The sequence below is a fragment of the Dendrobates tinctorius genome, unplaced genomic scaffold (genome assembly GCF_039654945.1).
Source record: "Dendrobates tinctorius isolate UK_male_01 unplaced genomic scaffold, ASM3965494v1 ptg000036l, whole genome shotgun sequence".
Lineage (NCBI taxonomy): Eukaryota > Metazoa > Chordata > Amphibia > Anura > Dendrobatidae > Dendrobates > Dendrobates tinctorius.
In genome coordinates this window covers 42,333,372-42,348,888 of record NW_027361704.1, presented here as the reverse complement: position 1 = coordinate 42,348,888, position 15,517 = coordinate 42,333,372, and the positions used below count along the sequence as shown (strand labels likewise).

The 15,517-nt window shown below is 49.1% G+C and overlaps 1 protein-coding gene across 2 annotated transcripts in view; it reads left to right on the top strand.

Moving 5' to 3' along the window:
• DDX46 (DEAD-box helicase 46) overlaps window positions 1-15,517 on the top strand; it is a 209,972-nt gene that overhangs the window by 89,486 nt on the left and 104,969 nt on the right. For both annotated transcript variants that reach the window (XM_073573810.1, XM_073573808.1), the window contains exon 10: window positions 5,790-5,965. In XM_073573810.1, the coding sequence (XP_073429911.1) occupies window positions 5,790-5,965 (176 nt within the window). The remainder of the gene's footprint in view (window positions 1-5,789; window positions 5,966-15,517) is intronic.

Below are 15,517 nucleotides of genomic sequence, written 5' to 3'. Positions count from 1 at the left end.
TTCCGCTTGGGCAAAAATCCTTCGCAGGGGCATATTGGCAACAGCTCCTCAGGACGAGTTGGCAGATCTCGCAGATCAGATTAACCATGCGGGTAAATACCTTTTGGCCGCCTCCTTGGATGCAGCCGGATGCGTGGCCAGGGCAAATAGCAACATAGTAGCTATTCGCCGAGTTCTTTGGCTAAAGTCATGGAATGCGGATACCACTTCAAAAAAGTCCCTTACTAATCTGCCATTCCACGGTTCTAGGCTCTTTGGAGCCAAGCTGGACCAGCTAATCTCCGATGCCACTGGTGGTAAAAGCACCTCTCTTCCCCAGTCTCGCCCACGACGTTTCCTTAATAGAAGGGGTTTTCGCCCGTTTAGGCCTTTTCGTCCCTTCTCGTCCACGGACAGATCTGGCCAGCAGGATCGCTCATCTGCCACTAGAGAGCGAGAACAGAAAAAGCCATCTTACAAACCAGCCCCCCGCTGGAGATCTAGAGGACAATATTCCAGGGCTTCAGGCACCAGTTCCGGCAGGTTTTCTTCCAAGTGACGGGTCACCCCCACCTGGAACTTCTTCCAGGGTGGGAGGCAGACTTTCCTTTTTCGTGGATGCTTGGCTGTCTGTTGTCGACGACCTTGGGGCAGAGAAATCGTCACATCCGGTTACAAGATCGAATTTGCTTCCCCCTCCCCCCGAACAGACGGTTCTTCCGGCCTCGGCCTCCGCGACAGCGGTCTCAGACTCCGGGGTTTCTCCAGTCCATTTCCTCCCTTCTTTCCGCCGGAGTGATTGTTCCCGTTCCCTCAAACGAACGGTTTTCCGGGTTCTACTCAAATCTCTTCGTAGTCCCGAAGAAAGACGGCTCCCTTCGTCCAATTCTGGACCTCAAGTTGCTCAATCGCCATGTGAAGATTCTTCATTTCAAAATGGAGTCTCTTCGGTCGGTGATTGCCTCCATGGAGCCCGGGGAATTCCTCTGCTCTGTGGACATTTGGGACGCCTATCTGCACATTCCGGTTTGTGCGCAGCATCAGAAGTATCTTCGTTTTGCGATTCAGGGAGACCACTATCAGTTCACGGCTCTTCCTTTCGGCCTAGCTTCAGCGCCCCGTGTTTTCACCAAGGTGATGGCGACCGTCATGGCCATCCTTCGCTCCAGAGGGATTCTCATCATCCCTTATCTAGACGATCTTTTGATCAAAGGCTCGTCTCGTCAGGACTGCCTCCAGAGTCTTCAGATCACTCTGGACACTCTCGGCCGCCTCGGTTGGCTAGTCAACAGGGAGAAGTCCATTCTGATCCCCACTCAGCGTCTGACCTTCCTGGGCATGGAATTCGACACTGATCTAGCCCGAGTGTTTCTTCCGAGGGAAAAGATTGCGGCTCTTTCCAAGGGCATCAGAATTCTCAAGAGGCCAACTCCCATTCCCATTCGGTCCTGCATGAAGGTTCTGGGCAAAATGGTGGCTTCCATGGAAGCAGTGCCCTTTGCGCAGTTTCATCTTCGCCCCCTCCAGCTGTCTCTGCTTTCAGCCTTGGACAAGACCACGATGTCCTTGGGCCGTCCTATTCTGCTCCCTCTCAGAGTGAGGCAATCTCTCACTTGGTGGTTACTGCCAGCGTCAGTTCTCCAAGGGAGGTCCTTCCTTCCGCCTCGGTGGCAAGTCATCACCACCGATGCCAATCTTCTGGGATGGGGAGCCGTGTTCCATCAGAAAGCGGCCCAAGGACGCTGGAACCCACAGGAGACTCTCCTCTCAATCAATCTTCTGGAGATCAGAGCAATCTTCCTGGCCCTTCTTCACTGGCAGCCTCTCCTCTCCGGCAAGCCGATCCGTATTCAGTCGGACAACGCTACGGCTGTGGCGTACATAAACCATCAGGGGGGCACGCGCAGCAAGCAGGTAATGTCAGAAGTGGCCAAGATATTCCGCTGTGCAGAACGTTACATTCCGGCAATCTCCGCCGTTCATATTCCAGGGGTGGAAAATTGGGCAGCCGATTTTCTGAGTCGTCAGGGACTAGCGTCCGACGAATGGTCCCTGCACCCCACAGTCTTCGATCAGATATGCCACTGTTGGGGCACCCCGGATGTCGATCTCATGGCATCTCGGATGAACCACAAAGTGCCGCAGTTCGTAGCCAGGTCCAGGGACCCTCTAGCCATCGCGTACGACGCTCTGGTGATTCCGTGGTCCCAGTTTCAACTTCCTTATCTGTTCCCGCCTCTGGCCTTGATCCCACGAGTGGTCAAAAAGATAAAATCGGAAGGCGTACCAGTGATTCTTGTCGCTCCAGATTGGCCAAGATGGCCTTGGTACGCGGAACTGGTGAACATGCTCACGGACGTCCCCTGGAGGCTTCCAGACCGTCCAGACCTTCTCTCGCAAGGCCCCCTTTACCACGAGAATTCTCAGTCTCTGAGTTCGACGGCATGGCCGTTGAGGCCGCAATCCTGAAGGAATCAGGTCTGTCCAGTCAGGTGATTCAAACTATGATCAGAGCCAGAAAACCAGCCTCTTCCCGCATTTATCATAGGCACTGGAAGGCTTTTTTCCGCTGGTGCGATGTTAAAAAAGTCTTCCCAATGTCCTTTTCCATCCCATCTATTCTTGGTTTTCTCCAGTCTGGTTTGGAAGCGGGTCTGTCCCTCAGTACCCTCAAGGGCCAGGTCTCCGCTCTTTCTGTCCTCTTCCAAAGAGAGCTCGCTTCCTTGCCACAGGTCAAAACCTTTCTCCAAGGGGTCTCCCATGTGGCTCCTCCTCATCATTCGCCAATAGAACCGTGGGATCTCAATCTCGTTCTTAGCGCTCTCCAGAAGGCGCCATTCGAGCCTATCCAGGACATTCCTTTGTCCCTTCTCTCATGGAAGGTCACCTTTTTGATTGCCATTACATCCATCAGAAGAGTTTCTGAATTGGCGGCCTTGTCCTGCCGTTCCCCTTACCTGATTCTCCATCAGGATAAGGTCGTCCTCAGGCCCGTTCCTTCTTTCCTTCCAAAGGTGGTGTCCTCTTTCCATATCAATGAGGATATCATTCTTCCATCTTTTTGTCCGGCTTCCTCTCATCCGCTTGAGAGGTCTCTCCACAAACTGGACGTAGTTAGAGCCCTGCGTGTCTATCTCACCAGGACCTCTTCCTTTCGTCAGTCTGATTCCTTGCTGATGATCTCTGAAGGTCGCCAGAAAGGACTTCCGGCATCCAAATCCACGATCGCTCGTTGGATTCGTTCTACCATTCTGGAAGCGTACCGTCTTCAGAAAAAACGGCCCCCTCCGGGGGTAAGAGCTCACTCCACCCGGGCTGTAGCGGCTTCGTGGGCTGTTCGTCACCAGGCTTCGGCCATGCAAATTTGCAAGGCTGCAACCTGGTTGTCCTTGCACACCTTTGCGAGGTTCTACAGGGTTCATACCCAGGCCTCGTCTGATGCAGTTGTTGGTAGGAAGGTTCTGCAGGCGGCGGTGGCCCACCGGCCGACGTAAGCCTTTTCCGATTTTTTTCGTTCCTTTTTGCTGTTCCCACCCTTGGGACTGCTTTGGAACGTCCCATGGTAATCTGTGTCCCCCAATAAGGCGATAAAGAAAGATGGATTTTTGGTTCTTACCGTAAAATCTCTTTCTTGGAGCCTTCATTGGGGGACACAGCACCCTCCCTGTTTAAGTTGTACCGTGTTGGGTCTTAGAGTCCCTTGTTGGGTTGGTACATATGTTTAGAGTTTTCTCGTTGCTTCTCCTACTGCTTTTTCACCAACTGAGGTGCTTGGTGCCTGTCGGTGGGTGTATACTCCCGGGGAGGAGCTAGTTTTCTTGTTTTGCATAGTGTCAGCCTCCTAGCAGCAGCAGCATACACCCATGGTAATCTGTGTCCCCCAATGAAGGCTCCAAGAAAGAGATTTTACGGTAAGAACCAAAAATCCATCTTTTTGCAAAGTCTACTGCTTCATTTTTTCTAATGGCAATTTGCATATACTCCAGAATGTTATAAAGAGTGATCAGCTTAACAGCAATTTCTTGCAGAGTCAATATTTGCCTAGAAAATGAACTTTATCCCCCAAAACACATTTCAACATCATTGCAGCCCTGCCTTAAAAGGACCAGCTAACATCGTTTCAGTGATTGATCTCCAGCTCTGTCCTCATCAACACCCACACCTGTGTTAATGGAGCAATCTGTCATGATTAAGTAAGAATGACACCACTGGACACTTTAAAAGGAGGCTGGTGCTTGGCATCATTGTTTCTCTTCTGTTAACCATGGTTATCTCCAAAGAAACACGTGCAGTCATCATTGCACTGCACAAAAATGGCCTAACAGGGAAGAGTATCGCAGCTAGAAAGATTGCACCTCAATCAACAATCTATCGCATCATCAAGAACTTCAAGGAGAGAGGTTCCCTTGTTGCCAAAAAGGCTCCAGGGCACCCAAGAAAGACCAGCAAGCGCCAGGACCGTCTCTTAAAAGTGTTTCAGCTGCGGGATCGGGCTACCAGCAGTGCAGAGCTTGCTCAGGAATGGCAGCAGGCAGGTGTGAGTGCATCTGCACGCACTGTGAGGCGGAGACTCTTGGAGCAAGGCCTGGTCTCAAGGAGGGCAGCAAAGAAGCCACTTCTCTCCAGAAAAAACATCATGGATAGACTAATATTCTGCAAGAGGTACAGGGAGTGGACTGCTGAGGACTGGGGTAAAGTCATTTTCTCTGATGAATCCCCTTTTCGATTGTTTGGGACATCTGGAAAACGGCTTATTCGGAGAAGACCAGGTGAGCGCTACCACCAGTCTTGTCTCATGCCAACTGTCAAGCATCCTGAAACCATTCATGTGTGGGGTTGCTTCTCAGCCAAGGGAATGGGCTCTCTTTGTCTTGCCTAAAAACACAGCCATGAATAAAGAATGGTACCAGAATGTCCTCCAAGAGCAACTTCTCCCAACCGTCCAAGAGCAGTTTGGCGATCAACAATGCCTTTTTCAACATGATGGAGCACCTTGCCATAAAGCAAAGGTGATAACTAAATGGCTCAGGGAACAAAACATAGAGATTTTGGGACCATGGCCTGGAATCTCCCCAGATCTTAATCCCATTGAGAACTTGTGGTCAATCATCAAGAGATGGGTGGACAAACAAAAACCTTCAAATTCAGACAAAATAAAAGCATTGATTTTGCAAGAATGGACTGCTATCAGTCAGGATTTGATCCAGAAGTTGATTGAGAGCATGCCAGGGAGAATTGCTGAGGTCCTGAAGAAGGGTCAACACTGCAAATATTGACTTGCTGCATTAACTCATTCTAACTGTCAATATAACCTTTTGCTACTCATAATATGATTGCAATTATATTTCTGTATGTGATAAAAACATCTGACAAACACACATAAAAACCAGAGGCCAGCAGATCATGTGAAAATATAATATTTGTGTCATTCTCTAAACTTTTGGCCATGACTGTATTCTGGGGAGGTGAAGGCCTCGCTCCATTCCTTCTCTGATGAGGAGAGGGTATTGCTGTCCTACATTTGTCCTCAATCAACAATGGTATTATTCTGCATGGTAACTGAGTGTGTGAAAAGATCAACCCCTCGGGTCCCTGGCTCTTTAAAACCCTAATCAAGGAGTATGAAGATATGAGAGAATGTCTAATATCTTAAACTGGGTATTTAGGGCCGGCCTTAGTTGTAGATGACTAAAGAAAGCATGTCAGGGAATTGATGGAGCTGTTGACATTAATCAAAGGAAATAAGTACACCCTGAATATCCTTTAAAGTATTTTTTGATTGAAATTGTTCATTTTCTGTTTGCCATCAGACACACCTATGAAAAACCAACGCCAATCCAAGCACAAGCTATTCCTGCAATCATGTCTGGCCGTGATTTAATTGGCATTGCCAAAACTGGAAGTGGAAAAACAATTGCCTTCCTTCTGCCTATGTTTCGACATATTTTGGACCAGAGACCTTTAGAAGAAGGGGAAGGGCCAATCTGTAAGTCATCTTATGAAACTGCATGTTATTTTTTTTTCTGATATTTAAATGTGATTATTTTTCTCACTCAATCTAGTAACATATTTTAAGGTAAGGGCAGCTGTTTTTGGACTTTTGAAGTAATTCCTGCTTGTGTTGTCACTCTGTGTTTTTAGTCAGTAGACTAAAGGAGAATGTCAGAGCAAAGACAGTAGTCTCATGTCGGTCTGGCAGAGAAGCATGTCATTTTGTAGTTCAGCCTAAAAATTCATGTGTTTGACTGAAAGTCTGACCCAACCAGAGCCTGAGACTCGCAACGCTTTCTAAGGGTATGTGCATACACTGTCTTTCTCTATCGCCTCATTGGGGGACACAGAAACCATGGGTGTATGCTACTGCCACTAGGAGGCTGACACTATGTAGAAAAAAGTTAGCTCCTCCTCCGCAGTGTACAGCCCACTGACAGGAAGTAGGATGTTCAGTTTATCTCAGTGTCAGTAGGAGGTGGACACTGGTCTTTCATTAGACCCATATCTACCTCAGTGTGCGTCGTTTCCTTTTAGGTTTTCCGGAGGCATACAGAGTGAATAGTCACATCTGTAGTCCCACAAAGAGAATATGAGTACGGCGTGTACTGCCACCCCGTATCCTCATAGCTCTCCACAGCAGGACCCAAAGCCCTGAGCACGGATGCGTGTCAGGCATTCCAGAGGTCCTCGTCTCCCGTCTCCCACCCACTCGCTCACCAGAGCCTGTTGGTCTGGCAGAGACGCGGACATCCCTCTACATGGATGATGAAGGTACCAATCTTCCTCCACAATGCAGAAGACAGGAACAGGGTAAGTATGGGACTAAGGCTTCTCTCAGCAGCCTCTTCCTCTACCGGGACCCCGAGTGGTATCTCTCCCAAAGCTTCTCTCAGCAGCCTCTTCCTCTACCGGGACCCCTGAGGGTATGTCTCCCAAGGCTTCTCTTAGCAGCCTCTTCCTCTCCCACCCCCCGGCTGCACTTGTCTCAATTCACCTCGGCAGCCGGGCTGCAGGCAGGGATTCATTGGGGACGGTCGCCGCGGCAGGGCAGTGTTGCTCCGCGCCACCCCGCGCTCCCCGGCGGCCGCCGAATCTACTCCAGGCCCCGGCTTCAACTTGGGCCTTGCTCGGCGTCGCGGCCACTGCCTTCTTCCTCGGGCTTCTCTCCCGCCCGTTTTGGGCCCGCCCACCGCTCTCTCCCTCTAGGTTCTGCGTCCCTGAAGCAGCGCACGTCCCCACCCACTCCCCCTAGCCTGCCTATTGTCTTCGGACTGCTCCATCTTGGGCCTTCTAACAGTGCGGTTATTTCCGCTCATTCCCCCTCCCTCGGCCCCTCAGTGTAAGCGCGCGCTTTTCTGCCCTGCTCCTCCAGGCTGCCTCCATTTACTCAGTCCCCCAACCTCCGGCACCGCTTAAGGGGCGGTCGTTTTCTCCCAGAGTGGGACCCGGTTAGTGTCTTCACCGGGCAGGTCCAGCCTTTTCCTGCCCATATCCACTCGGCCTAGACAGGTACAGTGCGGAGCATGTTCCACTTATATTAAAATTAAGCATGGCCTCACTATCCGCAGGTCCAGTGATGGGGCATTGAGTCCATCTTTCCTAGGTAAACTGATGGGAATTGCGCTATAGCGGTGCAGTCTCTCATGTAAGCAGTACAGTCTTTAGTGTAATAAGTACTCCTAGCCGTACTATCAATGGTATTATAGCCGGGCAGTCACTGGCATTATGGTGCTCTGGAAACGTGCGTTCACCGACAGAACAGTGCTCCAGAGCCGTACAATTGCTAGCGTAATAGTACCTGGGCGTCGTGTGGTCACTGGGGTAATAGTGACCTACAGCCGGTAGTACTCTAGAGCCATGCAGCCCTAGTACAATTGTAATCTAGAGCCACCGGCCATTCTAGGCTGAGCGCCACCGCATTCGTCAGGTGGCGACTGCTAAGCAGCTTGAGCCTAGGCTGGGACCCGAATGGGAGATCAGCCTGCGCCCGCAGGTCCGGTGTCATGCATAACATTCACTGGCGTAATAGTAATCTCCTGCCGCTCAGCCTCTAGTGGAATAGTACGTCCGGTGTAATAGCACTCAAGAGCCATGCAGCCGATGGTGTATGTGTTACCCCTTGCGGCTGTCATCTGTGACACGATCCACTCTACGTCTGCCCACGTACATTGGACAGGATAAAACTTGCCATATGGCATATGCCTGGTAGAAGTTTTCACTCGCACGTTTTGCCTCGGAGATCTGATTTTGTCACACGGCTGTTGTGGTTCCTGCTATCACAGATCTGTCTCTTGATTCTCGACCATTGCTTCACACATTATGATGCGGGAGCCTCTGCATAGCAAATGCTTCCATATCTCCTGCTCACAAGTAATCCGGTCGCCGGCATCACACTGCTCTAAACAGAATGATGAGCTGTTTCTGTCCCTTCACTTCTGCAGTGTTTGGGCCGGATTTCCAGCTGGATAGAAGTCAAGTCTGTGTGACCAGGCAATTTTCTGCGGTGGCTCAGTGGATAAAGAAGCTGACCACAACTCGCAGATCCAGTAGTTGGAACCTGTCGCACAACAGAGAGTAGAGTTTAGTCTCCCTTTGATTCCAGGCCTACTGTTCTATTGTCAAAGAATTGACTGGTCAGAATATACTTTAATACAGACTACGTGGTATGGCTTACGTGAATCTGTTATTCTACCTAATGTCCAGGTATCCAGACCCAGACCACAACACAGAAGCCGTTATTCTGCCTAATGTCGTCAGGTATCCAGGCCTAGACCACACCGCGACACAGAAGCGGCCGTCTCCTATATCCTTCTCCGGGTTCTCTCCACGCTGATTTTTTCACAGGGCTTTACTAGATCCGCTATCCAGGCTTCAGACCCAACAACTACCAGGTACAGTGTTCGAAATGGCCGTATTGCTGTGGAGACGTGTTCTGGGGTTGACTGCTTCAGTGGTACTGGTGTTCCGTTCCGTATTCAGGTGAGTCATACGCCCTCGTATTCAAGTTCCTCGCGTCCTATTGCAGCAGTATTCTATCCCTTGTCGAGCACATGGATAGTCCTCTACCAGACAGGTTTAGTCAATACGCCATCTTTCCGTTAACTCAACCGTATCCGAGGTCCAGCGACTATACCGGCCCGGCTCTACTGTCCCATTGTCAGATGAGTCAGGAGCGCCCTCTCTAACGTTCCTCAGGATCCTTTGCAGCTTCTGCCTAACTCCCGTATAATCACCACTCTGGATGAGGTGACGGCACTTATTACCTCCAGCGGGCTGCAGCTGCGATTCCAAGCCTCTTTCATGTGAGTCTAAGACATCTTTCAGCTGCTTTCATAGCCAATAACATCTGTGGTTTGTTAACAGTTAAACGTAAAAGGCTACCAGGTCCAAACGGAGGGGATCTCTGTACCACAGGGCGGATCTCAGTAGCAAGATAGCTGTATACTCCACCTTCAGGTAGATCAGACACTCTCGTGTCAGGTACGGATGGTCGAGGTTTACTGTAGCATGTTCTGGACCCTAGAGGTGAGTTACTCCACAAGAGTTTTGTCCCACCTTCTGTCTAGTTTTCAGTACCGTCCGCAGGCTAGCATTACTGCCCGGTGGGTTACGCCTACCATTAAGGTTTGGCTAATAGTAGATTATAGGTTCTAGTATGTCCTAAGGACCTTCGAGCTACCACAATACCTAAGCTCCTTATTTGTCGGATCTTAACTATTCTTTCTTACAGACACCGGATAAAGCCTCCAGCGGATCACAGATGTGACTTCTGACCATGACTGGGACAAGTGTCTCACCTCAGACAGGAGTGGGATCTCACTCTGCGCAAGTATCGACCAGGATAGACAGCTGTTCCAGTCTTGGATCTAAGGAATGAGTATGGTGATAACAGGTTTCTTATTTCAGCTAGAATGGTAATTTTTTCACTGTGTACTTCGGGCGCGTGTGGTCTTAGACTTAGTCACGCGGATCTACACACTGCAATCCCCTCCCTACTCCAGATGGTCCAGGATAGATTCGGCCGTTTACATCGTCATAAGGATTAGCCTTCTTTTCATCAGTCTAGTTGTCTTTCTGGGGTCCTTTTTGGTCTACCTACAGCCAACTTTCTTTACAGTCGACATACTTCATATTTTTGCCGTGGACCTTCCTGGCTCGACTATTAGTTTTTATAAGTCCAGCTGGACTAATTTTTTTCCAGATTCACCCTTATCCCTGTATGAGGGGTTTATCTTCCTCTTGATCTCAGTCTAAAAGGTCATCCAGTAGTCTTCAGTCTACCTGCTTAATCGAGCAATCAGTTGTCTCTTCAAGCCAACCTGTGCCTACATTGCAGCGATTAGATCCATTCAGTATGTTTTCAGTGTTCGGTTCTTTAGCAGGTTCTCAGGGCCTGCTCTCAGAGCGTGTCATGTTCTCATGGAACAGACTTCAGCCGTTTCCAAACAATGGGGCACCTCGGTATATCTTTTTCTCCTGAGCGCTTCACAAATTAGACTACTTCTGCAACTACGAACCCTCCGGTTCCAAGTTCTCTGCTACGACCTTTCCTCGCCCAGACGTTCTGCCCTCAGGGATACCGACGTCGAATTCACACAGTAGTTAACAGGATCAACCTTCAAAGCACCCGCTGCTATAGCGTGTCCTGCCTTAGCACCCTCTCGTTTTGCGAAGTTCTATAGACGCGTGCCTAATTTGCTCAGAGTATTCTTTCTGATGACCGGTCGGAAGATTTCTCCGTCCTTACTGTCCAAAAAATTTTTTTCTTGCAAGGAGACATGGGTTTTCGCCTAATCGTTCCCATCTAAGGGTCCATTTGGCTTCCTGTTCCCGAATGGAATTATGCCCATCAAGGTCTCTCACCAACTTTCCGTTCCTTCCGTATAGCTCCAGTAGGCCAAATTATTAAGCAGCTCACCGGAAGGACAAGCACTCCCCTTCCTCAAGCTCAGCCTCGTCGTTTCTTCAGTGCCTCTTCCTCAGCATGACATTTGGAGATCTAGGATTGAGTCCATCCTTGTTTTTTTTTTTTTTCAGGAAGGAAATTTCTTCGTTCAACATTTACCTTCTGTGAATCTCAGGATTTTTTCCTGGTTCAATGAAGCTCTTATCCAGGTCCTGAGTCTTCAGGGCTTTGGCGATGTCTACTTTTGCACGAACGGGCTCATCTTCCTTTTTAGTTGATGTCTTTCTCTTCAGACTCTCAACCACTCCTGGGGTCTTACACAGTCTGTAGCAGCTGTGGTGCACTTCCTGTGGATCAAGAGTCCACTCTCCATCAATCTAAATTCACTTTCTTTCGTCCGCCTCGGACTCCTCCTTCGTGACGCCCTCTCATCAGGCTACCTGGCCACGGCAACAGTACTTCTCAAGCTCAGGCTTGAGGTGTAGAGTTCCTCTGGACTTCAGGTTATACTTCTGTTCGAGGAAACTGGGCGGCATTAGTAGGGTTGCCGGATCAAGAAGGACTGCGTTTCTTTTAAGTTCGACGCACTCTGCCCTGGCAGTGTGTGTCCTCCTGACGGTACTCCCGGGGCCTTTGTCGGGCACCTTTTCAGGGCAATAATATGTCCCCCACAGGTCCATAAGACTTTCAAGCCCATGCCTAGCTTCGGCAAGTGCCGATCGGGGTAAAAAAGACCTCGCGGGTGACTTCCTCGTCCTGATGGAGTTATTTGCTGTTCCCTCCCCTTGATGACTGCTTTGGGACGTCCCATGGTTCCTGTGTCCCCCAATGAGGCGATAGAGAAAACAGGATTTTTAGTTGCTTACCGTAAAATCTGTTTCTCTGACCCTTCATTGGGGGACACAGCACCCTCCCAAGTTGAACAGCTCGGCTTACTGTATAACATTGTTACAGTGTGGAATTGTGTTTTTTCTGTGGTTTTTATATCGTTCACAGATTGCTTCTCCTACTGCTTTCTCACTAACTGAACATCCTACTTCCTGTCGGTGGGGTGTACACTGCGGAGGAGGACCTAACTTTTTTCTACATAGTGTCAGTCTCCTAGTGGCAGCAGCATACACCCATGGTTCCTGTGTCCCCCAATGAAGGCTCAGAGAAACAGATTTTGCGGTAAGCAACTAAAAATCCTGTTTTTTCAGGCGGGTTACACCTAAAGTAGTGAACATTTAAGCATCTTTTATACGGCTTCAGGTTTCCCTAGACATGAAGTGGTTAAAATAAGTGACCTGACCATTCTTCAAGTAGGAACGACAACCTTTCTCTTATTTTATAAGTAGGTAATTGTAACTTACCTGCCTGTTGTGTCTGACTCAGTTCTTGCCCAAAATAGAGCGGTCACAGACCACTCCTATCGGGGATTCAGAAGCTTTCATTAAAGTCATGTTTACAGAGATGAGGCTTCCGCTTCACTCTGTCGATGGGGCTGGACTTGAGGCGTCCTTCTGATTGACAGCAGGATCCCCGCTGCCCAACTGGGAGAGCCGGCTGTCAGTCAGATTGACATCGGAAGTCCCGCCCCATTGCATCATCAGAGACTGCCAAAATCCCCGGCAGAAGAGGTCTGTCACCGATCTGTTCAGGAAGAACAGCGCCATGCACAACAGGCAGGCAAGTTGCAATTACCTTGCCTGTTAGTGCTTGGGTATATATTGTTTTTTTGTTAATAGAAGGTCCTGGATATATCCTTTAACCACTTGACAACATTTGCAGTACATATACACATCATGGTCGGGAAATGCTTCCCAACTAATGCAGTATTTAGATACGTCATGGCGATTGCCAGCATACAGGGGGCTGTGCGCAGGCAATCGCCCCCAGTTGTCAGCTGATTCTGACAGCTGACACCCAGCACTTAGTGCTTAGGAGCGGTGCCTGTACTTTAACCCACTAAATGCTGCAATTGATTGCAGCATTTAGCAAGCAGGCAGAATATCGGTTCTCCTGCGATGTCATTGCGAGTGCCCGATCTTTGCCATCCATAGTGCCCTGATGTCATCATGATGACATCCGGGTCGCCATAGCTATTAGCTTTGTGCATGATCTAACAAGTTTGTTTGTCCGTGCAGTACACCGTTTATAAGGCAATCATCATATATATCATGTGTCTGAAGATGGTGCCAATAAAAAAGGCAACTCGTTCCGCAAAAAAGCAAGCGCTCACATGACTGTCGGCTGAAATAGGGAAAAATTGTAGCTCTCAAAATATGGTGATGCAAAAACTAGTTTTTGCAATTAAAGGCATCTTTCAATGTGACAGCAGCCAAACATAAAAAATGGTTATAAATCTGGTATCACTGTAATTGCACCGACCTGAAGAATAAAGTCGCCTAATCACTTATACAGCATGAGGAATGGTGTAAAAAAAAAAAAAGAAATAAATAATCTTGTAATGCTATTTGTTCTTTCTGCCTCCCGAAAGTCAGAAAAAGGCTCTGCTCACACACAAATTCCTGTGAGGCACCTGAAGGATTAAAAAACTTCTTGAATGTGGTTTTGAGCACCTTGAGGGGTGGAGTTTTTAGAATGGTGTCAATTTTGGATATCTTCTTTCATATATACCTCTTAAGGTCACTTCAAATGGGATGTCGTTCCTAATAAAAAAAAAAAAAACAATTCCGAAACCATTGTTGGGAAAATTAGAAATCGCGGGTCAACTTTTAACCCTTATAACTTCCTAACAACATAAAAAAAAAAAAATTTTTAAATTGTGCTGCTGTAAAGTAGACATGTGGGAAATGTTAATTATCAACTATTTTGTGTGACATGTCTCCCTGATTTTAAAGGCATAAAAATTCAGTTTGAAATTGTCAAAATCTTCGACAAATTTCCATTTTTTTTCACAAGTAAAAGTAAGTCATGTAGAAGAAATGTTACCACTATCATGAAGAGTAATATGTCACGAAAAAAAAAAGTCTCGTGATTCGTTGAAGCGTTCGTGTTATTACCTCATAAAGTGACACTGATTTAAAATTGTAAAATTTGGCCTGGTCAGGAAGGTGGAAACAGGCTCGAGGGGTTAAGGATGTGAAGAGTTCATTCAGGTCATTGATGGCTCTGTCTTCACGACCATAATCAACAATAGGTCGGCGTCACACATGTGAGAAACTCACACGAGTCTTGCATCTCAATACCCGGCACTGCCGCCAGCACTCGTGACCGGAGCGTGCAGCTGCATAGAAATGCATGCAGCTGAGCGCTCCAGTCCCGAGTGCCGACGGCAGTGCCGGGTATTGAGATGCAAGACTCATGCAAGTTTCTCGCATGTGACCCCGGCCATACTGAAGAAACCATAATTCTCTGTGATCAATATGCCAGTAAATAGAGTTGAAGAATGGTCTGACTTGATGTAAGGGGGTGATTAATTGTTCAGCTGCTCATCTGCTCACTACTTTAGTACAAAATATGAAATCCGCACACTTCTTTCTTTTGTAGAGCGCAATAATCTAAAAGGTTGGTGTTTCTGGAAAGCTCTACAGGGTTGGAGGATGTAGAGATGGCTTCCTCCTACACTACACAAACCAAGTTACTTAGGTTTGCTCCCAGACTTTAAATGATCACTGTACTTTTTTTACACCAAGAAATTGATTTTCTCGTTCGCCTTATTGGGGGACACTGAGACCATGGGTGTATGCTGCTGCAACTAGGAGGCTGACACTATGTACAAAAAAGGTTAGCTCCTCCTCCACAGTGTACACCCCACCGACCGGCAGGGAATTCCTCAGTTTAGCTTAGTGTCAGTAGGAGGTGGACACGGGTCTTTCATTAGACCCATATCTACCTCGTCGTGCGTCGTTCCTTTACAGGTTCTACGGAGGGATACAGAGTGAAAAGTCACATCTGTACTCCCACATGGAGTCTGCGAGTACGGCGTGTACTGCCACCCCGTATCCTTGCAGTTCTCCGCGGCAGGACCAGCCAGACGGACGCCGACACCAAGACGTGCCAGCGACTCCAGGGGTCCTTGTCGCCAGTCTCCCTCCCACTCGCCTACCAGAGCCTGTCGGTTGGATGAGACGCAGGAGTTCTTCAGTCCCAGGTAACGGATCGGGGATGGGTGAGTATGGATTTTTTATTTTTATTTACCTGGCTGCCCATTCCCGACGGACAGGGGGTGCGCCTCTTCAATGGCACAGGGAGCGGGCGCTGCGGTCGCTCGCAGTCGCCCTACGCCCATAGGCACACCATGCTCCATATTGCTGGCCCCCGCGTTCCCCCCTTCCCTCCCCCCTTTCTGGGGACAGGGAGTACAGGGCCTCTTCCTCTCCTTCTTCCCTTGGACGCGGCTTCCGGCGGCGTCGGCGTCCTTTTTCCGACCTCCGCGCCGACCCCCTGCTGACAGGCGGCCGCCGCAACTAATTTAGGCCCCGGCTTTAGTTCGGGCCTACCGCAGCGTCGCGGCCACGCCCCCCGCCCCTTTCTTCTAAGCGGGCTTCTCTCCCGCTCTTCCCAGGCCCTCCCACCGCCTGTCCTTCACCTGCCCAGCCTGCTATAGGCCAGAGGGCAGAGAGTTTTAACCCTGTGGTGTGCTCCGCCCTCCCTCTCCTGGACGCGCGCTCTTTCTCAGGCAGGCGCCCTCTG